Source organism: Sesamum indicum, linkage group LG3 (genome assembly GCF_000512975.1).
Source record: "Sesamum indicum cultivar Zhongzhi No. 13 linkage group LG3, S_indicum_v1.0, whole genome shotgun sequence".
Classification (NCBI taxonomy): Eukaryota; Viridiplantae; Streptophyta; class Magnoliopsida; order Lamiales; family Pedaliaceae; genus Sesamum; species Sesamum indicum.
The window spans coordinates 7483223-7510412 of record NC_026147.1 but is presented as its reverse complement, the minus strand read 5'-3'; the positions used below and the strand labels follow the sequence as shown (position 1 = coordinate 7510412).

General features: G+C 33.6%; 3 protein-coding genes and 1 long non-coding RNA gene across 6 annotated transcripts; 3 read left to right on the top strand and 1 right to left on the bottom strand.

Moving 5' to 3' along the window:
* Positions 7090-8731, top strand: LOC105157568 (protein CDI-like). Of its 3 annotated transcripts, none has more exons than XM_011073978.2 (2): positions 7090-7222; positions 7531-8731. In XM_011073978.2, exon 2 carries the CDS (start codon positions 7555-7557, stop codon positions 8353-8355), a length of 801 nt encoding a protein of 266 aa, XP_011072280.1. In that variant the 5' UTR covers positions 7090-7222; positions 7531-7554; the 3' UTR covers positions 8356-8731. The 3 variants fall into 3 exon arrangements, with proteins under 3 accessions (XP_011072280.1, XP_011072278.1, XP_011072279.1); XM_011073976.2 differs by lacking the exon at positions 7090-7222 and adding an exon at positions 7240-7431; XM_011073977.2 differs by lacking the exon at positions 7090-7222 and adding an exon at positions 7240-7435.
* On the top strand, positions 11860-12377 carry LOC105157567. Its single transcript, XR_847452.2, has 2 exons — positions 11860-12019; positions 12125-12377. It is a non-coding gene; the product is annotated as an uncharacterized LOC105157567 (long non-coding RNA).
* LOC105157566 (D-glycerate 3-kinase, chloroplastic) lies at positions 12740-16867 on the bottom strand. The gene is made up of 12 exons (XM_011073974.2): positions 16544-16867; positions 14944-15329; positions 14690-14769; positions 14551-14602; positions 14436-14477; positions 14272-14350; positions 14155-14186; positions 14007-14075; positions 13490-13564; positions 13283-13399; positions 13140-13190; positions 12740-13023 (listed from the first exon to the last, which is right to left on the bottom strand). Exons 1-12 carry the CDS (start codon positions 16794-16796, stop codon positions 12880-12882), a joined length of 1380 nt encoding a protein of 459 aa, XP_011072276.1. The 5' UTR covers positions 16797-16867; the 3' UTR covers positions 12740-12879.
* Positions 20673-25710, top strand: LOC105157565 (katanin p60 ATPase-containing subunit A1). The gene is made up of 7 exons (XM_011073973.2): positions 20673-21029; positions 21379-21844; positions 22687-22884; positions 23280-23524; positions 23959-24117; positions 24214-24301; positions 25133-25710. Exons 1-7 carry the CDS (start codon positions 20908-20910, stop codon positions 25412-25414), a joined length of 1560 nt encoding a protein of 519 aa, XP_011072275.1. The 5' UTR covers positions 20673-20907; the 3' UTR covers positions 25415-25710.

The following is a 27190-nucleotide window of genomic DNA, read 5'->3' as shown; positions in this document are numbered from 1 at the left end:
TGAAGGGAATTTTGATACAACAAAGAGTTTTTAAGGCCATTGATGGAAACTATTTAGAAAACGTTTTTGAAGAAAAGATTCAAGAAAATGATGAATTTGCTTACTCCTTGATTATTTTAAATTTATCTGACACGGTTTTACGAAAAGTTGGCAAACAAGATTCTTCCAAAGATTTATGGATAAACTTGAGGAGCTATATACTGAGACTTCGTTGCCGAGTAAATTATTTTTATTGGAAAATTTTTTTAAGTATAAACTTGACTTGTCAAAAAACATTGATGAAAACTTGGATGATTTTACCAAGCTTATACAAGACATTAAGCTCAACGGTGACAAAAATATTGATGAATATTCTCCTATTGTTTTGTTGAATGCTATTCCTGAATCGTACTCTGATGTTAAATCTGCTATTAAGTATGGTAGAGATTCTGTTAATCTTGAAACTGTTGTGAACGGACTTAAGAGTAAGCAAATGGACCTTAGGGCTAATAAACCTAGTCAAAACCAACATGAAGTGAATTCGGGTAGGGGAAGACCTAAGCTTAGAAACTCTAGATATAATAATAGAAGCAAAAGTAGAAGTAAGAGTAGAAATGGATATCGGAATAAGTCTAGACCTAGAGAGAACTTTAATGATGACAAAACTAGAGAAAGGCGTTGTTATAACTGTGGAATAAAAGGTCACTACATTAAGGATTGTAGAAAACCTAGAAAGGATAATCGAGATAGATATGAGGAAAAAGAGAAGGTTAATAATGTGTCTGATGAGAATAATGGCGAAGTTTTTGTTGTGTGCGAAGCAAACTCTGTGAATTCCTTTGACATGCAAGAATGGTTGATTGATTCTGGCTGCACATTTCATATGAGTCCTTTCAAAGACATTTTCACTAATCTGCGTTATGAGCATGCTGGTTTTGTTTCTATGGCTAATGAGAAAAGATGTGAAATTGAAGGTCTTGGTGACATCTCTATGTGTTTTAAAGATGGCTATAAAATGACTTTGAAAAACGTGAGATATGTTCCTGATTTGAGTCATAATCTTATTTCTTGTGCCGCTTTAGAAGAAGATGGTCTAGAGGGTAGGTGGGGCAAAAGCCTCATGAAAATCATGAAGGGTTCATTAGTTGTTTTTAAAGTTGAACGCAAGCGTAATCTTTACATATGCACTGTTTCTTATGACTATCTTGCTGCTTCTGTCTCTGAATGTGATTCTACTACTCTATGGCATAAGAGACTTGGTCATATTAGTAAAAAAGGTCTTGATTTTTTGAGAAAAGATGGCATTTTGAATGAGAACATTGAAAAATTGGATTTCTGTGATGATTGTGTGCTTGGTAAACATCATAAAGTACTGTGATGATTGTGTGCTTGGTAAACATCATAAAGTACATTTCCCTGCTTCACCTTCCCCAAATCCCTCCATATCTACTTGCATCTTGATTATGTGTATGCTGATGTATGGGGACCTTCGAATGTACCTACTCATGGTGGTAATCGATATTTCTTATCTATTATTGATAATTTTTCAAGAAAAGTTTTCGTCTTCTTAATGAAGCACAAATCTGAAGTGTTTGAAAAGTTTGAAAAATGGAGAACTTTAGTTGAAAACCAAACTGGAAAAAAGTTGAAATCTCTTCGTACTGATAATGGTTTGGGATTTTGTAACCAAAACTTTTCTGAAATGTGTGAAAAACATGGCATAAAAAGGCATAAAACAAACCCCTATACCCCCCAACAAAATGGAGTTGCTGAAAGAATGAATCGAATATTGCTTGATAAAGTTAGATGCTTACTTGTGAGGTCTGGTTTACCAAAAACGTTTTGGGGTGAGGCTGTTCTTACTGCTGCACATTTGATTAATATGTCTCCTTCTGTGCCACTTCTTGAAAAAACCCCTGAACATGCTTGGAATGGTAAAATTCCTGATTTATCTGCATTACGTGTTTTTGGATGTGCTGCATTCGTTCATCAATCTGTTGATAAATTAGAACCTAGGGCCATAAAATGTGTTTTTATTGGTTATCCTATGGGGGTTAAGGGGTATCGCCTTTGGGTACGTAGTCAACCCGGATTTAAGGTTCTAATAAGTAGAGACGTAACATTCAATGAAAACGAAATGCCTTGCTTGGAGAAAACCCAAACCTTAGAAAAAGAGAAAACCTTTAATAAGGTGGAGAACAATCTAAGAGATAACCAACAGGAGGGAGAATTAGAAAACACATTAGAAACTAAACCTGAAAATGAGACTGAAAATTCTGAACAAAACCCATTAGAAAACTACCAACTTGCTAGGGATAGAAATAGAAGACAAATTAGGGTTCCAATGAAACTTAGAGATTTTGAGACTGCCCTAAATATTGAGATGACTGAACCTACTAGCATAGATGAGGCTATGAAATCCAAACAGTGGCTTAGTGCTATGAACGAAGAAATGAAGTCATTAAAAGAAAACAAAACATGGGTTTTAGTTCCAAAACCAAAAAATGCCTCCATAATAGATTGCAAGTGGATTTATAAAATAAAACAAGAAAATCCTATTAAATTCAAGGCTAGGTTGGTAGCTAAGGGTTTCACGCAAAAGGAGGGTATAGATTACAACGAAATTTTTTCTCCTGTCGTGAAATACACAACTGTTCGTATTATCCTTGCTCTCACTGTACACTACAATTGGGAACTTAAGCAAATGGATGTTAAAACTGCTTTCCTACATGGTGATTTGGATGAGAATATTTATATTTGCCAACCTGCTGGTTTTGTTGATGAATCCAAGCCTGATTTTGTGTGCTTATTGAAAAAATCTTTATATGGCTTAAAACAATCACTTAGACAGTGGAATAAGAAATTTGACTCATTTATGCAATCCTTGAAATTCAATAGGAGTCATTATGATCACTGCCTCTACTTTAAGCATGTGCATGATTCACCCATCTTTCTTGTTCTTTATGTTGACGACATGCTTATTGCTAGCCCAAATTCTCATCTCATTAGTGATTTATAAAAACAGCTTTGTAATGTTTTGAAATGAAAGACCTCGGAAATGCAAAGCAAATTCTTGGCATGAACATCTCTAGAAATAGAGAAAAATCTTCTATTCTCTTAAACCAAGAGTCTTACATCTCATCTGTTTTGAAAAAGTTTTCCATGGAAAATGCAAAACCTGCTTCGGTACCTCTAGCTGCACATTTTTAGCTTTCAAAAGATCAATCTCCCAAAACAGATTCTGAAAAAGCCAAGATGGATAAAATTCCTTATTCAAATGTTATTGGTTCCATCATGTATCTCATGGTATGCACACGACCTGATATTGCATATGCAATTAGCTGTCTTAGTAGATACATGTCAAATCCTGGTACACCTCATTGGGAAGCTCTGAAGCATTTGCTTAGATATTTACGTGGCACCATTGATATTGGCATCACCTTTTCTAAAAATTCTGATTATACACAACTTGTTGGATTTGTGGACTCAAATTATGCAAATGATCGTGATAGCCGTAAGTCCACTACATCTTATGTGTTTACTTTATGCGGTGCATGCATTAGTTGGAAATTCCAACTACAACTAATAGTTGCTTTATCAACCACTGAAGCAGAATACATTGCTACAACAGAAGCTTTCAAAGAAGCCATTTGGCTTGATGGTCTATTGGTTCCATCATGTATCTAATGGTATGCACACGACCTGATATTGCATATGCAATTAGCTGTCTTAGTAGATACATGTCAAACCCCGGTACACCTCATTGGGAAGCTCTGAAGTATTTGCTTAGATATTTACGTGGCACTATTGATATTGGCATTACCTTTTCTAGAAATTATGATTATATTCAACTTGTTGGATTTGTGGACTCAAATTATGCAAATGATCGTGATAGCCGTAAGTCCACTACATCTTATGTGTTTACTTTATGCGGTGCATGCATTAGTTGGAAATTCCAACTACAACTAATAGTTGCTTTATCAACCACTGAAGCAGAATACATTGCTACAACGGAAGCTTTCGAAGAAGCCATTTGGCTTGATGGTCTTATAAAAGAAATCGAGTTTTCAAAAGAGAAATTAGTGGTCTTTTCTGACAGTCAGTCCTCTATACAGTTTGTAAGAACCCTGTCTTTCATGATCGCACGAAACATATTGATGTAAGATTCCATTTCGTACGCGACATCGTGGGTAAGGATATTATAAAACTTGAGAAAATCAATACTGAGGACAACCCTGCGGATATGGGGACCAAAAGCCTGCCATTAGATAAGTTTGTTACATGTTTAAGAATTCTAAGATTAGTACCTGACTAACTTGTCATCTGCCATTAGTTATTTTTCTTTTGCAGGTACAGAGCTTGGAGGGTCCCTGTTTTTCTTGGCTATGATGAAGTCGCCAGACCCCAGAACACCTTGCCAAGTTCTCATCAGAGATTTGGTCCAAGGTGGAGCATGTAAAGTATATGGCCCAAATGATCTATAAGAAAGGCCCAGCTGAATAAAAGCCCAAACCCACCAGGCTGCCCACTACCCGATTACCCGACCCGGTCCGCTACCCGGTTTGCTCACTACTTAAACTTCAGCCCTAACCCTAATCTGCTATTTCCCCCCTTCTTCCGTCTTGCGCCGCTGAAATCTCTCCTCTCTCTCAAACGGCTATAATCCTCCATGGATTCTCCTACTTCTACCTTCTTGTTCTACCGGCGATTTGGAAGGAAACTTTCCAAAGCCAATACAATGGCTTTGCTGGAAAGTTTCCTCACCCACCACTCTCTCAATCCGCCGTGAACCTATAAATACACTCGGTCCTCCTCTCGAAAAAAAAAAATATAGCAGTATACTAGCTTTTGATATCTCTCTCATATCATCCCTACAAAGTGTCTGTGTGACCGATTGTGAGAGACGAGATCTCCATGATCTGTGGTACGGCTGAAAGTGGTGTGACCGTGGGTTTGGTACTTCTATTCTCGGTGAGTAAGTCTCGGTGACAAGGCACTCACACCTTGGTGGTTGGGTCTGGCGACAACCTGAGCCGTTTCTCATAACAGATTTGTTCTTTCGATTTGATTTATTATTACTCCAGTTTTTGTTTTGTTATAATCTCATATCTCGGTCTGTATTAAGGAGTTCAGTACTCCATTGTTATACCTTGTAATAGTTGATAGGTATTTGGTGAAACGAGATATCACTGGGGTTATCCACCCTACATTAGTTTTAACGAAAAGAGCGGAATGGACCAAAAATGATGAAATATATAAACTTGGGAGATTAAGTCTAATGAGAGGAAAACATGATGGACCAAATCTGGATAAGTGACATAGTTGAAGGACCAAAAGTGATGTTTACCCTCTATATTGTTCATTTTGTCCTTATTTACTAATTATAAGAGTCCAAATATTCAGCCAACACTTAATTTTTGTGCTCTCTAACCTCAACAGAACTTACCATTTGGCGTATCGGGACTGGAGAAAAAACAAAACTAGGAGTTAACTGAATATTAGGACTCGTATAGTTAGTAAATGAGAGTATGAAAGATAATATACATGCTAAAACATGAGAACCAATTTTGCACGATTGAAGTGTACAACAAGGCAAAGGGGAATTAAATGCTTCTTTTTCAAAATATTAATGTGTCTTTCTAGCTTTTTTTTATTTAGGCATAAAGATAACTTGAATTTAGCCCATCTGCACAAAAGCATTACGTATCCTAAAAAGAAAGGATATATTCTCAAATTTACAACCAGTCGAGTCCCGAGTCCAGGATGGGCGGATTCCAAATCCCAAAAATCCTTCAACAAATTGAATCTCGAGTTTTGACCAGCCAGCCTCAAACTCGATGTAGATTGAATATTCAATTACAAATTTTATTCCATCTTTTACTCTATTCAACATAAACATGTCATGTATATAATGACGATATTATATATTTTATTTAAAAAAAATTATATACGTGATGAAATAGTATTTGCAATAAAAAATTCGATTCGGACATATTATCATCTTTAGAAGCTGAAATTTACTTGAAGAGGTTGCTTTGCATTTGGAATTGGACTCTCTTAACTGGTAAGATCCGGAAACAAGAAGCCCAAACCATTCGACCCGACAAAGGCTAAGGACTGGGTCTTCATTCATGTTTTGTCCAAGCATAATGGATAGCCCAATACACATATGGGTCTTCATGTTTTATCTATGACTCTTATGTAAATCTCTTTTGCTGCCAATAAAAATATATTAAATTTTAAATAAAACAGAAAAGTGTCTAAGAAGAAAAATTGAGAGTTTCTGAAAATATTTATCTAAAACACATTGGTGTATTTTCAGTTTGTATACAAAATAAGTAGCAACGACTGCACACCATCTCAGAACATATAATCCAATTGAGCGGAACACAAAGATTATCCACTCTTTTCCAATTAATAAAAAGACGCAAAATTGTCCATATCCTTTTAGATTAGGAAATAAGAACACATGCTAAGGTGGTTGACACACTTAGAAATAATTCAACATTTAATAAACTATATAATTCTTTTCTTTATGTAAATGATAAGGTAAATTAAATTGATACCTCGTGTGATTAGGTTAAAATATAAAAAAATATTTTGTATTTTTTACAAAAAGATATCATGAAAGGTGTTAGTGTAATATTTTTCATGAGTTTTTATGTAAATTTTGCTTTTAAATATGGGGTGTAATTGTAATAAGAGCTGTAACCTTAGAGGATGTAGCTGTAATTTTACAAAAGACATGGGTGTTTGTGTATTTTGACTAAACCTCATGCCTTGTCAACGTAATTTTTTATAAATTTATTATTAACTAACAATTTCGTATACAAGATAAATTTTAATAGTACAACTAATTATCGTAGCATACTGTCCCTATAAATATAAAACAAATAATATTTTATATTTTAAAATATATTATAAATAAGACTAAAATATGTAAACCAACACATCACACTTAAAAAATTAGGATTTTATGAAATTGTATCGTTTGCGAGTAAATTTTTTTTTGTTTTTTTAATATTAATATAGATAATAAGGTAATCTTGAATTAGAAGGGAGATCATTAGTTTTTTTTTTCAATTATTTATTTTAATTCTTGACCTAATTTTGGATAAATGATCCATCCAAGAATCCAAATACTGAAATCAAGGGGCAATTCAAGTACACAGAAAAGAAAAGCCATCTGAATTCATTGTTGTCAGTGCTAAATCCTCGCAATCCTTTCGCCCCACCGACAACGGTGTGCGCTCGTGACTACAATTCCTTCTCCCTCCATTATTGCAACGAAAAAAATCTGTGATCTAAATTAATCTAAAATAATTTGGGAAAGGAAGAAAATCCCTTTACTCGTTTTTCTGTATAAAAATGCATTCTTGACTCATTTTCTTGCACATCCAGTAAAAAAATATTCTCCTTATTGTTATTTGTTTACCATCCCAGATCTACTAAGTAGGTACATTTCAATTCCACGTAGTTAATGCTGTGAAAATGACATGATCTTGCTTGTTCTTTGGATTAATCTTGTGGGCTCTTTTCTTTTTGCTGCAGATTGGTGTTTCTTGACTGAAGATTATGTCGGCCGGGGCGGATTTGCGTTCTTCAAATGGTGTTGAGGTAAAGAATTCCGATCCCATTTCCCAGAATTTGAGCAATGGCAATGTGAAGCCGTTCAAGGTTTTCATAGGCTATGATCCGCGTGAAGATCTTGCTTATGAGGTCTGCCGCTATTCTCTGCTGAAAAGATCTTCAATCCCAGTTGAGATTTACCCCATTAAGCAATCGGAATTGCGCCAGAAAGGCGTTTATTGGCGCGATAGGGGGAAGTTGGAGAGCACTGAGTTCTCCTTCTCCCGTTTCTTGACCCCGTATTTGTCGAATTACGAGGGCTGGGCCATGTTTGTGGATTGTGATTTCTTGTACTTAGATGATATCAAGAAATTAGTTGATTTGATTGATGATAAGTACGCAGTAATGTGCGTGCAGCACAATTATGCACCCAAAGAGACGACGAAAATGGACGGTGCCGTGCAAACTGTGTATCCTCGCAAGAACTGGTCTTCCATGGTTTTGTACAATTGTGGGCACTCCAAGAATAAGGTTTTAACTCCTGAGATTGTGAATAAGGAGACAGGGGCCTTTCTGCATAGGTTTCAGTGGTTGAATGATGATGAGATTGGGGAGATTCCATTTGTGTGGAATTTCCTTGTCGGGCATAATAGGGTCGTAGAGGGCGATCAGAACACGTTCCCTAAGGCGATACATTATACGCTTGGAGGGCCGTGGTTTGAGCAGTGGAAGGATTGTGAGTTTGGAGATTTGTGGGTGAAAGAGTTGGAGGAGTACCAGAAATCTGCAGGGAAGAAGGCAGATTAGGTTGATCAATCTTGTCGAATTTGTTATTCATTTCATACATATATATAAATAGATGTGGTTGGCCCGCCACCATTTGTCTAATGACCTTTGTCTAGATGTTGTTTAGAAGGTGTTGACTGGTGGAGGTGGTGTCTTTGTTAGCTAGCTACATATTGTTCCAGGTGTATTCCGTATTAGTTTGTAGTAATCGGATTGTTTGCTTGTCGTAGTTCAAGTTCTTTATTTGTTCTATGGCTAAGCATTCTTGAGATCACATTGTAATAGTGTATTCGCAATGAGTATTATTCAGAGGAAGAGAGCAATAGGGTGTTTGATGACTTTGTAGTATGATATTCGTAATGTTTTAATGGAAAGCACTTCTGTTGATGAAATTGAAGCTCGGTCTCATTCTATTTAATTTCTGTATTTTGCTTTCCTGGAGCACTTTTGTTCTAAGCAAGCTGTTGTCTCAAACAAACTTCAGTTGTATGTCATGATTTTGCTTGATGCTCGTTACGTGCTGGTAGAGTTCATCTACTTTATGTTTGATGTTTCCTGAAATCCACCAATAAGGGTCGGCATCACATAATCTTCTGCTGCTCTACTTAACGCTGCAAGTATTTTGAGTGTGAATATGAACTTTGTGCTTCACCAATGTGTCTCTGTAAAATCTCAAAAGCTCTTAGGCCTTTGAGCTCCCTACCTGTCAGCTTCTTGACATGTCCTTTGCAGGAAGCGTCCAAGGGCATAAAAATCTCAACTAGAGATCTCCATATCTGCAGGCTTCATATGCAACTTTTTCTTGTGAGATTGATCATTCTATTCCATAAATTTCTGTTGTATGTAGTCCCTGTGTTTATCTGTTCAACTAGTCAAGAGTGTTGGACGAAATTGTTACCTCGGTAATTGCTTTCGTTTTGTTCAAAAGTGCATGATGTCACCTATCGTCTTCCCTCTAAGTTGGAATTCTAACCAGTTTCTGATGAACTATCATAGATATAAGCAAGATTCCAGCTACCTCCTATTCTAATGGACCATATAACATTCACTTACCCTTCAGTAGACATCCCTTTCTCTATGTATAGGTGAATGCGCAACTTTTGAAAAGTCCCATATTCTTAACTTTCAGACAGTCATAATTATCCATGTATATAGTTTATCTGTGTGACTGTAGGTCTTGGGGGGGAGGGGGGTTCACATTTTCCATTTCAAGCTTTAGCCTTTAGCTCCAATCAATGCTGGAGGTGCCACTCTCAACTGTCAAATTAATGCACTCAAAAGCTGTTCTTGGTAGGCCAGCTAACCAACACAACTAGGCATTAAATATGAGACCACCACAACATTTTCATGCCTTGATCATATCTTCAGACTCCCACAACAATTTGAAGCAGAAGAAAGAAAGAGACAGAAGAGAAAAATGCAAGCAGCACCAGCATATCAAGGCATGTCCTACTCCAACCATATCCAGAAACGCCGCGATGAAAAAGGATGTCTCTATGCTTGGTTCGTATACGGTCCTACCGAAATTACATTTTACTTAATTTTTACAAATTTCATTACTTATTTTCTAGTGAAGGGCTTAAATGGTAAATCTTGAATTTCTGAACTTGAAACATTTTTTTCATGTCTTTTCCTGTCTACATTTTTCATAATAAATAGACTGAGCAGCCCATGTTTGTTTTGGGACAGCTTGTTTGCAATGTGTTGCTGTTGTTGCTGTGCAGAGAGCTGTGAGTTCTGTCTGGAGGGTGTTTGCTGTTGCTGCCTATGAAAAATAGGATTTGCTGTTCCTGTCAAATGTCTTGATCTATCACCATTCCTGTTTATTTTAGCAAGACAAGAAATTAAATAAAAATTCCTATTTATGACTTTTCTTTGTGTATTGAAATTAATCTTTAATCCATTTCAATAAAAATGCTTCTTCACGTCACTCTATCTGTTATATTATCATCTCAATTATTCATCTTTATTTCTTTTTTTTTTTTTTTTTTACTTTTGAGTGTGGAACTCAGTCAATTTTTTTTATAAAAATAATAAATATAATTATAGCACTTCTTCCTTTTTCGTCGATTCTATTTTAAAACTACGAATGGGTTAAAAGATCTCTTTCATTTTTTCATTTAACAAAACTATTTATATAATTATGTTAATTTTGGTGATGTTTATGTAGATAAATATTATTATTATCTAACTTAATTTTGATAATATATAATAAGTATATTAATTGAAAACATTGAACTAAAAAAATCTTGTAACAATGGTATTAAAAAAGTTCATTAAATTGTTTAAAAATTCAATTCTAATTACTAAATTCATGTAATTAATTTTCTAAGTACCTTTCTTGATTGCATCTAATCTATATCTAAATATTTTATCTATATTGTCTGCATGTTATATATATAAACGCAATTTATATACTATTCATAAGACTATTAGCATCACATAATATTTTATATATTTTTTTTAAACTTTTTTCTAAAGACAAAAGTATCTATACACAAGAAGTCATTAAAACATTAAATCATCAGTATACCAACATAAATCTTATTTTCTACAAATTCTATTTTACATGTCATGAAAATATATATATATATATATATATAAAAGAAAAGACTAATAATTTCTGAGCGAAATAAATGTGTTGGTAATCAAAGAAATAATCTAATAATTTTAACTAAAACTAATCTAACTAAAAGAGCAACATAAATGTGGAAGACTATGAATGGAAGGTTTTAGATAAATATAAAAATTGAGGTAAATTTTAAGTTCTAGAAGCTTTTAGAGTATTTAGAAGTATTTTTGAAAGAGTTTTGAAAGAGTTTGAGAGTTTCTCACTATACCATTAACATTAATTTTCACCATCCATTTGAATAGACAAATGTATAAATATCATATTGGAGTTCATTTTCAATAATCAAGTTGCGTTAGAATATTTTTATCAAAATTTTCTCATTAAAATTATTTATTTATTTATATATTATCTAAGGATGGAAGAAACAAAAATCAACATTGATAAATTTAAAACTATGGCTTACACTATGTATTTACTAATTTCATTAAAAAAATATATTATAATTATATCATTACATTAAAATATCAGTCATTACTTAATTTGGTACAACCATTAATAGTTTAAATATTATTACGAATAATAAAACAACAAATTGAAGATAAATACACACATAGTTAATAAAATCTAATCAAATACTTCATATTTATAGAATATTGGACCTGAACTTTGATGTTGATATTGCTAACTTTAAAGGAATTATTGAAACATTTAAAAATATGAATCATAAAATCATGCAAGAAATAGACTTTTCAAAATGGAAAAAGGAAAAGAAAACATTTAATACCTACAAGAGATTTTATATGAATTAAGTCTAATTCCCATTTCCCAAATCTCCAACTGGCAATCCCACAAAATCATAAACAAATAATCACATATAGAGACATTCGCAATAAATACATAGACCAAAAAATCAAGTAAGGTGACTAGAACTCTTAATCCATAAGCAAACTCCTCAGTTACACCTCTATAAAAACACCTACAAACACATCTATTAGTCCATCACAATTAAACACAGACTTAGTAGAGAAGGATGGATGCTCCAGGGTATCAAGACATGTCGTATGTTGATCATGTCAAAAGGAGACATGAGGAGAAAGGCTGCCTCTATGCATGGTGATTACTAATGCATCATACATGAATATGAGTTTATCTTTGTCTTCTAATTTCTTTTTTAAAAATATTATTTGAATCGTGAAACTTTTGACGTTTTTAATGCAGTTTGTTCGCGTTGTGTTGCTGTTTTTGTTGTTTTGAGACATGTGAATGTTGTCTGGACATTTGCTGCTGCAACTGTGGTTGAGTTCTTGCATGGAGGATTGGTGCTGCAAGAATCTTGTGTTAGTATTGTACTATGTTTGGAGAGGGAATAATGGGGATATGTTAAAATTAAGAACTTGGATTTGTTAGATATGTATACCATATTTTGTGTTAATTTTGAAGTTGTTAAATCATAATGTGATTTTGTGTGGAACTGTTTTCTAGTGTAGTTCTCATGAGAAAGGAATACATCCGAATATGAAAACTTAGATGTTTTGATTTTAAGGTTACAACTACTTGTTAATAGTGATACTTATTATGCATATTTGATTCTTAAAAAAATTACAAAACTATTCCCTCTAAGTTTTCACATTAGAAAAAAACATATAATACTTCCGTTTTGCTATTATGTACAGAACAATTAGACCCTTATATTACTAGACATACAACATTAAATCTATCAAATCACTAAGATAGATCACAGGTTTGAGTGCCAGGAGAGGGGAACAGATTTGATCCTTCTTAGTGTATATGCAAGAAATGAAACAGTATGAACAGTTGAGATAAACACGAGAGTTTCAGACAGCAGGGTCGCTCTGTATTTCTTGAACCATCAGAATTTGGACATGAGATAACTGTTTCATTGGTGAAAAAGAATCAAAGAAATTAATTTACATACAAAAATTAAGATTAAACTGGAAGCCTCTCTCTAAATTCTAGTTGGCGAGAATGGGGTTCCTGCCCTCGTCAATCTCGACAACGAGTAAATGCTCCGGATCCGATCCATTTGGTCCTTCGGCATAAAGGGTTGGAAGGTATGCTTCGTATGCCGGCAAGTATCTTGAAACGAAATCCAAAACCTGTAAAAGTTACAGCAGAAGAGAAGGAAATAATTTGTTTGCTTAGGAGACTGCAAGATATAATCTTTGCAAGCCGCAGATATCAAACAATTTTAGTCAAAACACTTTAAAACTACCTCCTCGTCGGACATTCCAGGTTTTCCATCAGCCCTCATAGCGATCTCGGCCTAAAGATACCCCATGTTACCAGTCAGAGGACTGCGGCATGCAATGACATTTTTCAGATGATGGGATTAGAAGGGCGCATTGCACAACTTACCTGTAATCGCCACTGATAGACACAACTGGGATCCTGAATCTTGATTACTATCCATGATTTGATGAACTTGTCCCACGCGTCAAAATAAGTTTCCAAGTTTTTGTTAATGATCTCCAGCTGCAAATTATGTTGAGAAAATGAGGTTGCAGGCGTGTTGGATGAAGATAATGAATGAGGAACAAAATTAATGTGTCCCAGTTCTCGAACCTGTGGATCTACAGCCTTCACAACATCTACTGGAACAGGCTTAAACCCGAGCATCCAACCCTCAAATAGAACAGCCTATGGACCATGAGAAGAACAAGCTTTGATTAAATAGATAACCCCTAAGTTTTGGGTATATTACAAGAAATCCATCGAATTTGTAATGTATACTGACAGCCTTTCAAGTTATGTTTTTCAAAGGGGAATCTGTAATGTGAAACATGGCTGTTGGAGATGCAGTGTAATTGTTCCAAATCAAGGGGTTCTTTTTGTAACATGCTTAAATATTAGATGGTGCTAGTGCGGTAATCCCAGAAAACAACGATGATAATGTTAAGTACCATCTCAGGTCGCATCTAATAGGGCATGGTATACATCTGAAAGATTCAGTTTGAACCCAGAAGAAAACAGTATTAAACCAATTTCATGCGTCAAACGTGCAAATTATCCACAACCATGTAACTCATTGTCCATAAGAACTCACTGACCATGAGGACTAGATCTACTATGAACAACCTACCGTTAAAGGGCCTTCTACCTCCGGCCATGTCGAAGGATCAGCCCTGTCACCTCGACCGCTATATGCGGACTGCAAAATAGAATATAAAATTAATGAGTTAGTAACAGACCAAATATTTGAGAGCAGGAGTTTGGTCATTTATGCTTACTTTGTCATATCGAGGAAGCTTCATTTTTGTGCCTGAATTTTGAAAATATAAATAACTATTATGTCACCGTAACATGATCCAAAGAATTAGGAGGAAATACAATATGCTAGATCCCACCTTCTCTAGTTAATTTGCTTAGGGATGTCAGTGTCTCAATGGACAATGAGAGATCATGGCTTCCAGCATTTCCACGGAACTGGAGGTGAAAAAGAGATGTTTAGGTTTTAAACAACAGTTCTAAGAAAAGAAGTTCAATTTCAGAGATAAGTTGTTCGAACTACCTCTAGGAGCGCATTTCCAGGATTGCTTTCTCTCAGTTTCGCCTAAAACAGATATTAAAATCCATCAGAGAGGAAAACTTCACAGATTAATGCGAAATGATGAACTAAAATTTACCTGACCCTCTGCTGTCAGATAAAAGTCATCAATAGATATAGTTGCAGTCTTCCTGAAATTTTCTGTTGGTCAGTTTGTACATCTTTGAGTTAATATTCAATATCTTACTTTCAACAAATATTACCATCTTGTAATCTACCTCCCATTTATACGGAAGAGGAAATCCAGGGCAAAAACGAGTGTAGTTTTTCCACAACCTTGTGGTGCACTGAAACCGATCTGCACCAAGAGTAAATAAAATTATCAATGCCAGCTTCAATAGATGCTATTGCACTCAGCATCTGGCAAACAATGTTTGAATAGGGAAGAGTATGAGAACTACTCCAAGGCCCAAGCAACATATACAAGAATTAGTTAAGAATTAATGCAATCCCTTGAACGTTAAAAAAGTACCACTAGAGGGGGGATATCATCTTCGTCTTTGAACTTGGAATTATGACGAGAGATTTCCTGTTCACACCACATGAAGACTGGTATGTAGTAATGGTAGATCCGAACTTTTTGTGGTTCCGTGAGATAAAGTTCATTTAGCTTAAACAATCGGCAAAGCTGTGATCCATATACTACCCACTTGTCGATGGATTCAGCCACCTTGTCTGAGGTCAAGCCGACTTTGTCAATAAGAGGACCGCCGCATATAAAATCAAAGAGGTCCTTCACAGAAGATACTTCCGCCGGTTTTGTAGGAAACACTGAATGCAATGGACCTTCCCTCATCCCATGACCAGCAATTTTATCTTGAACAGAAGAGTTGTCCGTCATCCATGAGCATCCACTGCCTGCATCAATTATCACTAAGAAAAGAGCAACAAGAACCCATCTAATGAATCACACAACAATTCTATTCTAATAGAGAAATTCTGTGAACATTAGAAGTTTGTATATTCTAGTGTTTGAATCTCCTTCTTCTTTTGTAGCAGGGGCTTTATTTTACAATTTCTCAACTGAATTCTGATGCAAAGAAATAACTCACGGCAACATAGTCTGTGCAGTAGGAGGAGTAACAGTCCAATTCGATAACTTACAGAACTCATGGGAGTCACCGTTAGATGATTTCTCTTTACCTTTTAAATTTCAGATTTAGTGCAATTAGAATGCTTTCAAATATAATTAATAAGCCCATATTGTGGAAGGCAGGCAACCGCAAGAGCCCCTGCAGCGGGATAAAGGGAAAACAACATTTTCTGTTAGAACATTGCTTAGAGTTCTTATCGAACAAGAATCACCTATTGCTTAGGCAATTCAACCACCCGTGTCGGAACTATGAAGAATGGCCTAACTGTTGATATGCCTCGAAGCTGCTCGTCACGAAGACTCCAGTTTCTCTTCTTTTCTCTACCTTTTTCTTTCCCTTTAAACAAATAGCTACACAAAAACTCTTGCTGAGCGTTCAGAGGTTAAAAATCTTTCTTTTTTATCAGAGCGCTGACAAGTTTGAAAAATTGATCTACTGACACACCCCCTTCAAATGTCTTTATGCCACTCTTGCTGAAGGCTCTTTTTCACTTATCTTCTTTCAATGAGGAAGAAACAAGAATCATGAATTCATCAAAGCGAACAGAGACTGGAAACAATCAACACATGAAGAACACAAATGCACTGGAATAAGTACTTAATACAGTTATAAGTTTAACATAAACCTTACAGACGAGACTATAAGCCCAACAATCAGGTGCTGCACAACTAATACTGACTGTTCTTTTCTTAATATTCTAACTTTTTTCGTTCATTTCTATCTCTTCACAGTAACCACAAAAATTAAACAAATCAACAAAACAACAACAATTATAAAAAAAGAAACAAATTCAACAAAATGACACAAACCCTTAACCAGGAATGATCACAATAGTTCCCAAACTACAAAATACAACCAAAAAAGATAATCTCTTGCGAAATTAAAATTTAACAGATAACTTCAAAAATCTTGCATAATCATCCCATAGTGCAAGAAACATCCACAAAAAACAAAATCCTGACAACCTCAGTAACTCACCTGATGAACTTGAGGACTCGGGCATCATCCGGGACTGCATCAAGCATAGCTTTGATTTAGCTCTTGCCTTTGTTCTCTGCTTAGAAACTAGGGGAGTCGTGGAAAATGGAGCCCATTTAGAATTATTCTTGTGCAGACAATACCAATCTGTACAGTCATTGTTATTAAAATAATAGGAAATGGAGAGTGAGGAGGGTGATGGCGTAAGCAGAGAAGGGTTGGTTGGCGGGGAGAATACAGTCAGCACCGCCATTGTTATCTGCTGGGGAATTGCGGGAGAATCGCAACTCTATTTTGTGGTGACTGATAAAAAAATATGATCAGTTTGGGTTGGCTCAGAAACAATTCCAGCCTTCGCCACCTTGGATTGAGCCAAAGTACACTATTGCCCTCGTGGGATTCCATTTTTTTATTTTTTTATTGAATAAAATTATAACGAGTTCTCGATGAAATTTGACACAATTATAAGTATTTTTTGTTGAAAAATTATCAATATTCTTAATATACAATGAAATCACTTGAATGGAGAATTGGACTTATCAACATTTTTTTGAAAAAGAAAAAACCAAATTGTAAAAGATTTGGACAACGTAGACGGAAAACTTTGAAAAATTTGAAAAAAAAAATGATCCATTTAATTTATAAAAAAAATTTAGATGCTTTTTTAAAAAATAAATAATTTATAATTTTAAAAGTATTTCGTCAATTTATCGTAAAAGTTGAATAAAAAACTAACAAATAGTTGTTGGACGACTGATAAAATGATGGAGTATTTATAATTTTTTAAATAATAAAAAAGCATTTGTAATTAAATAGTATACAATTGCCCTCTTAGGATTAAACTGAGTAGGTGAGTTTTTTTTTTTTTTTTTGAGAGGGGGTGATAAAAATAAATGTATTTTGCATATAGTAATGTGTGGCACAAAGAATGCGTTGCTTATGGAAAATTATAAATATTTATTCATTTATTTTAATAGTAATTTTCATGTCTACATATGTAAATTGAAATTCACATAAAAGGAAAAAAATAAAAATACCATGAATAAATAATAAATATAAGAAACATAAGAAAAAGAAAACATTCATGCGGATGCGTTTATATTTCACTTTAATTATTAAAAAAATAATAATAATTTATAATAAACTCCCCTAAAATTTATCATAACTATAAAAATCCCATTCTGATTTGCGAAACTGTCAATAATTCTAATTTTAACGTCGTTCAATATTTAACACAATCCGTTAATCTTCATTAATTTGTCATTCAATTTTTGCTGTGACCAATTAAAATGGTACTTATGGACCATGAATTATAATTTTATTAATTTTTTAAAAAAAATCAAATTTTTGTAAGGATTAAGTGGACATATTATTAAAATCTTTCAAATTTTGTTATCCACTTCGTCCATTTTTCTAATATTTTATTTTTTTTTAAAAAAATACAGTAATAGCACAAAAGAGCATTATAATTATATCGAGTCTATCGACTTTCAACCCTTAGAAAAGCTTGTTGTACTTTATCTCTATAAAGTTATAGACGTACATATATACATACATCGACACTTGTATGTATATTTCAAGTTTAAATTTAAAATATTGGGAATATTACTGAACATGGGTGTTATAGCTGAAGTGCATTTTCTTGAGATGGGACTTATATGACGATTGATTGAATTTTTGTGCCTTTACAATTATTCATTTATTAAATATTTTTATCCTTTTCTATATTCTAACATGAACATCAATTCAATCTACTACAACAAGTTTGCAAAAATGGTCAAGATGAATGGTCAGGATCTCAACTCAAATATTTTTAAAATGTGTTGATTAACTGTTATTTTCCCTATTTCTAAGCCCTCAAATATGGTTTATGTGGAGATCACTTCCAATTTATCCATTCCTCAAAATGTATCATGAAAATAATCAAACACTCTACGATCCAAAATCGATTTAGTGATATAATTAATTTAATGGCTTTCTGATCATTAATAATTTTTATACCGATGGATCTTAGTTTGACGTAAATCGAGTCACGGTTTTGAAGATGTAAATCGAGTCAACTTGTCAAGTTTTCGAAAGGGGATAGTCGGGTCTGAATCTAATAATTTCTTAAATAGATCAGGTCCTGAATTTTGATAATCCCACCTTTACTTCAACCGATTGTCATTCCTATACAAACGTAGATTCACGATAACAAATTTAACAATTTGACACAAAATTTAAGGATAATATCATAAAAAGACACCATACCTTGGAAATTGATTCAGATCATTGTCCAAGTTAGAACAAACAGTTTAAAAAAGCTGAAAAAGTAATTTGACCAGCTGCATTGGTTTTTCTTTCTTTTTCATTTTTTTTTCTTTTTATTAAAAAATATTCATATTTACTTCCTTTTAGTTTGAGAAGGATAAAGCACAACTATAATGGAACTTGAATTTGAACTCAGAATTTTTGGATGTCACATGTTTGATGTGTATGCAAAATAGGTGTGAATATTTATAAAATTATGAGTAAAAAGTAATAGAAAAATATAATAAAAAGTGAGACTTTTAAGAATTGCACATATAACTTACCAAATTGGTGTTGGTAAACTATTAAAATGTAACAATATTTTAAAATTTTCACATATGATATACCAAATTAGTTGCTTAGGGAGCTTAGATTTAATATAATGTACATGTATATATATATATATATACACTAATATAAAAATAAAATATATTTTTCACCCACAAACGATGATTTACAATACTTATCAGTTTTTTTGTTGTGTCGATAACACCATTAAGTTGTTTTATTATTTATTTTTGTTTAAATGTAACGTGTTGGTTTATATATTTTATTTTTATTTATAATATATTTTTTAAATTATAAAAAATTATGTATTATATACATACAGAGATAATATACCATATATATATAATATAAAAAAAATGATATTAATTCCACCATATTATTTATTTGTTGATAGAATTGAAGCAATTGATTTTGGGCAACATTGAGAAGCACTAGTGAATTGAAATTTGGTAGTGAATTGGGGGCAAATTTGGATTAATTTGATGTTAGAATTTGGATTGGGCCTACTTAATAAATGGTTATGGGCTCCATATTGCAAATATCTCAACCTTCCATTCTTCTCCACTACATTCTCTTTTGCAAATTTCAACTTCTTTATTTTTTTTTCTTTTAATAGAAGCAAATGCATAATTACATTAAAATATCCACAAATCAATATATTTTAAAATAACTATTAAATTATAAATAATTACAATAAAATACAATTATTTATGCATCTGATGAAATTTGAATTTATAATTTTAAACTTACAAATTTACAAAAAATCGACTTTTACTCGAAATCTTATCAACAAAATATAAGTTTTTATTTCATTTTAAATTTTTGAATAAATTTGAATTTCAAGACACATTACCACATTTTTGGATGAGTTGTATGATTCCTCATCATTATGTCACTCTTCTTTTTTTTGTTTAATTATGAAACTAACAACATATGCAAAATTGTGTTTGAAATTTAAAATGTCAAATTTAAAGGTTTAAGATGGCAAGGAATCATTTAAAGTGCTTTCAAGTTTGAATTATTTGTTGTTTTACCATTTTACATATCTTAAATATTAATATTAATTATTATTTATAGAATATTATTTTATTTATAATGCATTTTTATATCTTGCTTTGGGAAAGAAATTAATTTTCTATAAAGTTAATTTTATATTAAATTTAAATATTAATTATTTATTTTGGATGGATATTACTTTCTTGATTATATAAATAAGTAATGGGATTTAAGTTTTTTTATTTAAATAAGTGTGAATTTCCAAATAATTTAATGTGAAATTGAATGTAAATATTATTTCTTAATTATGTAAATAAGTAAAAATTCATTAAACTAAAATTATCTAAAATATAATAAGTATGAATTTCCAGATAATTTAGTTCGCAATTTGTAGATTTAACGTTTAAAAAACACACACACACACACACACACACAAAAGATAAAAAGTTTATTTTGGGAAAAAGTGGATTAAAAATTTTCAGAAAATCCCCCTAATGTAAATGTGCTTAAATCCAGGGGCGGAAGTGTAATTGGCGATTCTTCTTTTCTTCTCAGTCGACCGTTTAAACGTCGCCGTCCTCCTCCATTTCTATGGCTCTCAGCTCCAACAGCCTCAAATTGCAAACCAGTTTCTTGTTTCTGTTTCGTTTCGTTTGATCAATCGTTAACTCTTCTTCTTCCTATTGTTGTCTGAGCACGGCTTGCAAGTTCGTTTCAAAACCCTAATTCGAGCAAACCCTTTTTGAATTCGTGTTGTATAAATACAGGGGGAGTGTATGTATATATAAAAAATGGTGGGCGCTTCGCTGGCCGGCTTGCAAGATCATCTGAAGTTAGCGAGAGAGTACGCAGTGGAAGGGCTCTATGACACTTCTGTTATCTTCTTCGATGGCGCCATTGCTCAGATCAACAAGTAATTTTCTTTTGCTAATTGGCCGCTGGCCCATCTCGTTTTTTTGATTATGCGCTTGTGTTCCAAGAGAATTTGAAGCTAATCGGAGCTTTAAGTAATTTTATTGGATCTTTAGTTTGGATTTTTTTACTTGTCTGATTGAGAAAGGAGTGGAAGGAAAATGAAAACGAGAAAATTTCAGAAAGAGCGGATTTTGGGAAATCTTTACTCGGTTTGGAATTTATTAATTTTGTTTTGCTTGTTTTGATGCTCTTTGTTTTTGTTGTGTGCGAATTGTTTTACAAAGTAGGTTTTACGCAGATGCAGTTTCCTGTGCTGAAAAATTCATCTCGTGTCTATCTCTTTACAGGCATTTGAACACGGTTGATGACCCTTTGCTTCGTTCCAAATGGATGAATGTAAAGAAAGCGATTTCAGAAGAAACAGAGGTCGTGAAGCAGTTGGATGCTGAGAAAAGGTCGTTCAAGGAGGTTCCTATTGGTAGGCGGCCTAATTCTCCTCCTATTTCGACCAAATCGTCTTTTGTATTTCAACCATTGGACGAATATCCTACATCTTCTGGTGCCCCAATGGATGACCCTGATGTGTGGAGGCCACCTAGTCGAGATCCTACGGGTAGGAGACCTACAAGAAGTAATCAAGTGGGCATGAGGAAGTCACCACAAGATGGAGCTTGGGCTCGTGGAGGTTCCACAAGAACAACTGCACGGGGAGGAAGGACTGGTGCGACTAGTAAGGCCAACACAGGTGTTCGATCATCAACTACTGGAAGGAAAACATCTGGGAAGTCCACCACTGGGAAAGCTGATTCTGCAGTAAGTATAACGACAGAAGCTCCAGTTGTTGTTTTTATTTTTGTTGCTTGTTAGAACTTTTGGACGTGGAGTAGAATTCTGCTGAGAATTTTGTTCAAATTTATGATGTTATCTAAGAAATCAACTAATAATAGCAAGAATAAGTTTAACCTTGACCAAGGAGCTTCTTTTCTCTTTCTGAAGGGTCCAAGTGGATACAATTCTGCTTTACACTTCCTACTGATTTGAGTATTACTGTGGTTACTAAATGGGAAATTGAGTTGCCTCTTTTATAGTTGGATAAAATAGGAAATATCCCCATGCTCATGTCAGAAAGAGTTATAGAATTTGGAAACAGGGGATAATGTGTAAGCATCTGTTTAATTCATATACCACGATAATGAAGATGTCAGGTCGGAAGTCCATTAAGTAATGTAGTGCTATCTTTTTGTTCCCTCGTTTAATATAATTCCTTCCTTTGCACTTGCTGTAAGTGGTATGACTATAATGTCAGAAGAAAGTCAAAGATGAAGAACACACATGTTTGCTTTTTGTTTTGAAACTTACTTTCTTTATTTAAATCAGGTGCATTTATTGACTACCTTACAGTCTATTTGAGGAGTATCTTCTATTTAGTTTGATTATACTGTTCTCTTCCGGAGGCCAAAAAAAGTGATAGTTCAGGCCAATACCCAGATTTCTCTGTGTTCAGTATTTTATTTCAGTTTTCTGTCTATGTCACTTGCTAAGCTTTAAAACTTTGACTTCTTTCGAGGATTTGGAATTGGCTTTGCTTTAACTATTTGTTCATATATTGTTCTTCTCGAGTTTCTTGAATTTCTTGATTTTGTTGCAATTTTCAGAATGGTGATCCTGAGGATGGAAAGCCGAAAAAAATTCAATATGAAGGCCCTGATGCAGATTTGGCAGCTATGCTTGAAAGGGATGTATTGGACTCCACTCCTGGCGTTAGATGGGATGATGTGGCTGGGCTGAGTGAAGCAAAAAGACTTCTTGAGGAAGCTGTGGTTCTTCCACTATGGATGCCCGAATATTTTCAGGTATCATGTACTGGTTGAAGATGAATGGTTCTATTATAATTTTAATGTTGTCTAACTTCCCTAAATCAATTAGGATATTCTTCATCATGAATAGTTTCTAAGTATATGTTGTTAGTGTTGACAATTCATGTGTACTTAAGCTGGAGACCAGAGAATCTTAGTTGTAATCTTCTCCCTTTGCTGCTAATCTGCAGTTGCTACAATTAAGCTATGGCATTTATTAGCACTGAGCACTATTCTTTCTTATTCTTCACTTGTGGAGAGAATTTAACTTGGCAAAAGATTGAATTTCATTGTGGAGAGACAGGTCTGTTATGTTTTTGGGAAAGAAGGATGAAATCTAGAAAACTCTATCTGCTTTTAATAATTAGAGGTTAAAATATCTATGCCTGTAGGGAATTCGAAGGCCTTGGAAGGGTGTTCTCATGTTTGGCCCTCCTGGTACGGGGAAGACTCTTCTTGCTAAGGCAGTAGCGACTGAGTGTGGGACGACTTTCTTCAATGTTTCTTCTGCGACCTTGGCTTCAAAATGGCGTGGAGAAAGTGAAAGAATGGTCCGGTGCTTATTTGATCTTGCGCGAGCTTATGCTCCCAGTACAATATTCATTGATGAGATTGATTCTCTCTGCAATGCTCGCGGGTAAGATATTCATTGCTTTTAATACTAAGAATTTAGTAGTTGAGTGATTAAAGGCATGGTAAATCTCTCAATCAATTATTTTTAGCATTTTAGTAATAGTATGTATGTCGTATATTTGCAAACATCTAAATTTTTTTCAATAACCAAATATTCTTCTTTTCCGGTCTCTGATTCTCTAAATCTACATGGCTTGTGATTGTATCTTAATCCTGTTACTACCCATGTGCTTGGTAATGGACTTGGGGCTAAGCAAAATGCGTCTTTTAATTATTATTTTCATAATGCTTTACTGCCTAACATTCAGCTATGACATTTAATTTCTACACTTGTTTAAGTGTTTAATCCAAGAATTCAGTCTGATATGCTTTTGATAATTGGTTCAGATGCATATTTTGTTTACGTCCCTTGATCTATGAGTTATTTTCATTTCATAGGGCTTCTGGAGAACATGAATCATCCAGAAGGGTGAAGTCTGAACTTCTAGTTCAGGTAGATGGTGTCAATGCTTCTTCCACCAATGAAGATGGTACACGGAAGATAGTGATGGTTTTAGCAGCTACAAATTTTCCTTGGGATATAGATGAGGCATTAAGGTTAGGCCTTGTGTTATTCATCATTCTATGTTAGTGATTTTCTTTCTTCAAAACCTAAGTTGGGAGTTCCATTCTGTTTTATCATGACAAATGCAGGAGGCGGCTTGAGAAAAGAATCTACATCCCGTTACCAAATTTTGAGAGTCGTAAGGAGCTTATACGAATAAATTTAAAAACTGTAGAGGTAACAACTTACTGCTCTTTGAGCAGGCAGATATTGATTTTGCAATCATGTAATTTACTTGGGAAGAAGCACACTTCCAATGCTACATTGTTCCATCAGATCACTGTGCTTAACACAGTACCCGTTGACTGCTATTTTGGATCGCTCTTTGGTTTAAGGCTTCGTTGAGTCTGGCATCATCATTGTTCATACCAAACTAGATTTATTAATATGGATATGTTGTTCTGCAAAGAAAACTATCTAATTTATCACAATGGAGATGGTAATACTCAAAGCCGGAATATATCCTGTTGGTACTTCTGAACTATTCATTGTCATTTACTGTTTCCTTGATAGGATGGTATCTCGTGTTATGGTATGTTGATGTCCATGCATTTCTTGGTTATTATAACTGTCTCGTGGAAAAGATAATCAACATTTTGAGAAATGCTTTAACATATGATACCTCGATTGCATAAAAATTTAAAATGGAGCACAACTATATAGGTGTCGGTCCTGATTTTTACTTTTTCCTATTAAATTCTCATTCTGACAGCATTTGCATGGATGCGGAATAGGTGATTATCATATCATGACTAGGGTTTCGTGTAGGTTCTAATGCTTTATTTTCTTGGACTGTTCTTCGTTCCAATTCTATGAACAGAACTTACTCCTAACCACTATGAATGATGCGAACGTTCAAGAAAATTACATTTCTATTCATTCACTTTGTAAAGTATGAAAACGCGCAACGTGCGTTTTAGAATTTGTTGTATTGTAGTAATCAGTTAATTTGTGCCATTAATTGTCATCATATCAGCTTAAAATTTATGCATTTGTCTGTTCAACCAGGTCGCACCAGATGTGGATATAGATGAAGTTGCGCGTCAGACAGAGGGATACAGTGGGGATGATCTAACAAATGTTTGTCGCGACGCTTCATTAAATGGCATGAGGCGCAAGATAGCCGGAAAGACACGTGATGAGATCAAGAACATGCCAAAGGATGAGATTTCAAAGGATCCGGTTGCAATGTGCGACTTCTTAGAAGCCATCGCTAAGGTTCAACCCAGTGTTTCTGCGGCTGATATTGAGAAGCACGAGAAATGGTTTTCTGAATTTGGATCGGCATAGAGCTTCGAATTTCTTGCACTTTTAGCTTTGCTGCTTCATGTGTCTCATTTCGTCCACTTCTCAAACTAGTGTTCGGTTTCTTGGTCGGAAGTCAAACGTTGCAAAGGAATCCGATCATCGGTCTTTTTTTTGTTTTTTTTTTTCGTCAGCTCAGTAGCTATATTGGCCGCTTGGTTGATTGTTTTCTGAATAGTGAGAGGTGCTCACTTTGTTGTGTTCTTTGTATTAGTAACCTTGTACTCAAAGGCTTTATGTTTGTTCCCTCTGCTAATGGTACAGAATCACTGTTTTCCTTATCCAAGAATTCGATTATTTATCTTTGTATATTTAAGATATCTTTGATTGCAACCCTTTCTTTAATTACAAATACCCCTCGTTGCAACTAAGTAAATGCAATCGTAAAGCGCAGGGTTATTTTTTAAAATGACCCCATCCTATGGAACTAAGTTTGCAATTTGGCCTACTTGTATCCATATAAATTATTTATATGTTTATAAACAAATTTTCTAAAATAAATCGTATCTGAGCTGTGTCATATCCTAAATTTTCTAAAAATTACTTACCATAGGATCCATTACTCTAAATCCGATACAATATATACCTATTATGTATATAAATCTTTCCTTAAACAAATATATGATATTTTTTTGGTAAACATAATATATATATATATATATATTAATTAAAATGAAAATGGGACAAGATTTAAATAATAAAAAATATAATTTGGACCAACATTACACTATTGTATTTTTTAAATGAAAGCGATGCACTATTATTCAATAAATATATTGATTACAATTGTCAATATTAAATTTTTTTATCGAATAACAACAGACAACTATAATAATTATATACTAATCATCAATATAAAATGACTATATTTAATCAACGAATATTATTAAAATAAAACAATACTTACTATTAAATTAAAATAATATCCCTATCCCAATGAACTAGATCTTATCGACAGACATGATTGTTTCCTCAATAGTTGGTTTGGTACTTGAATTTTGTCATGTTACATCGTCGTACAAATCGAGTCGTTCAATTGGAAATGTGACTTCTCGACTAATCACCCATAATTGTCGCATTCGATTTCTCCGCCTATTAATTAATCGTCTTTAATTTATTCACAAACAAATGGTACTTTTTCCCAAGTATAAAAAATATTCGTAATTTTCTATGTAGATTTCTCCTTACGTACGTACAAGATGCAAAACTTGCTTATTGATTTATATATATAAGATAAATTAGCTGTTTTAATTAATTAATTACCATCGCATTATTATTGAGTAACTGACAATGGTAATAATTAATCTATTAATGATTAATATTCAATATTTATAAATAAACAATTACTATTATTAAAATAAATAAATAATTACTATTAAAAGAATATAAAAATAGAATAACAATCTATACACTATAGAATTTGAATTCCAAATCTTATATAGTTATGGAGCCTTATCTTCGACAATGAAATTAGACATCATTTACATTACTAGACAACATTTTAGAATCAAATCAAAGGCTATAACCACCATAAATTAAGAAAGTTAAACATCTGATAGACTAATAAATATATATATATATATATGTATATGGGAAGATTAATAAAAATAATCTATATATTGTCGAACAACATAATATTGGAGACATTATCACATCAATACTTGCTACTTAAATCTCAATTTGTCTTGCTTTTTGCACTTAAAATCTTGGGGGTAAATTTTTTTAAAAAAATTCCTTTTGGAACTCTACGGAAAAGGTTCC

Bases quoted from the DNA above. Each gene is read 5' to 3' on its own strand.
- LOC105157568 (XM_011073978.2), top strand. From the start codon at position 7,555: ATGTCGGCCGGGGCGGATTTGCGTTCTTCAAATGGTGTTGAGGTAAAG.
- LOC105157566 (XM_011073974.2), bottom strand. From the start codon at position 16,796: ATGGCGGTGCTGACTGTATTCTCCCCGCCAACCAACCCTTCTCTGCTT. The intron at 13,565-14,006 runs GTAGGTTGTTCA...CATGGTCCATAG, and splicing joins AGGTAGAAGGCCCTTTAACG to GCTGTTCTATTTGAGGGTTG. The intron at 13,024-13,139 runs GTAGTTTTAAAG...TAACTTTTACAG, and splicing joins CTGGAATGTCCGACGAGGAG to GTTTTGGATTTCGTTTCAAG.
- LOC105157565 (XM_011073973.2), top strand. From the start codon at position 20,908: ATGGTGGGCGCTTCGCTGGCCGGCTTGCAAGATCATCTGAAGTTAGCG. The intron at 21,030-21,378 runs GTAATTTTCTTT...ATCTCTTTACAG, and splicing joins GCCATTGCTCAGATCAACAA to GCATTTGAACACGGTTGATG. The intron at 21,845-22,686 runs GTAAGTATAACG...TGCAATTTTCAG, and splicing joins CTGGGAAAGCTGATTCTGCA to AATGGTGATCCTGAGGATGG.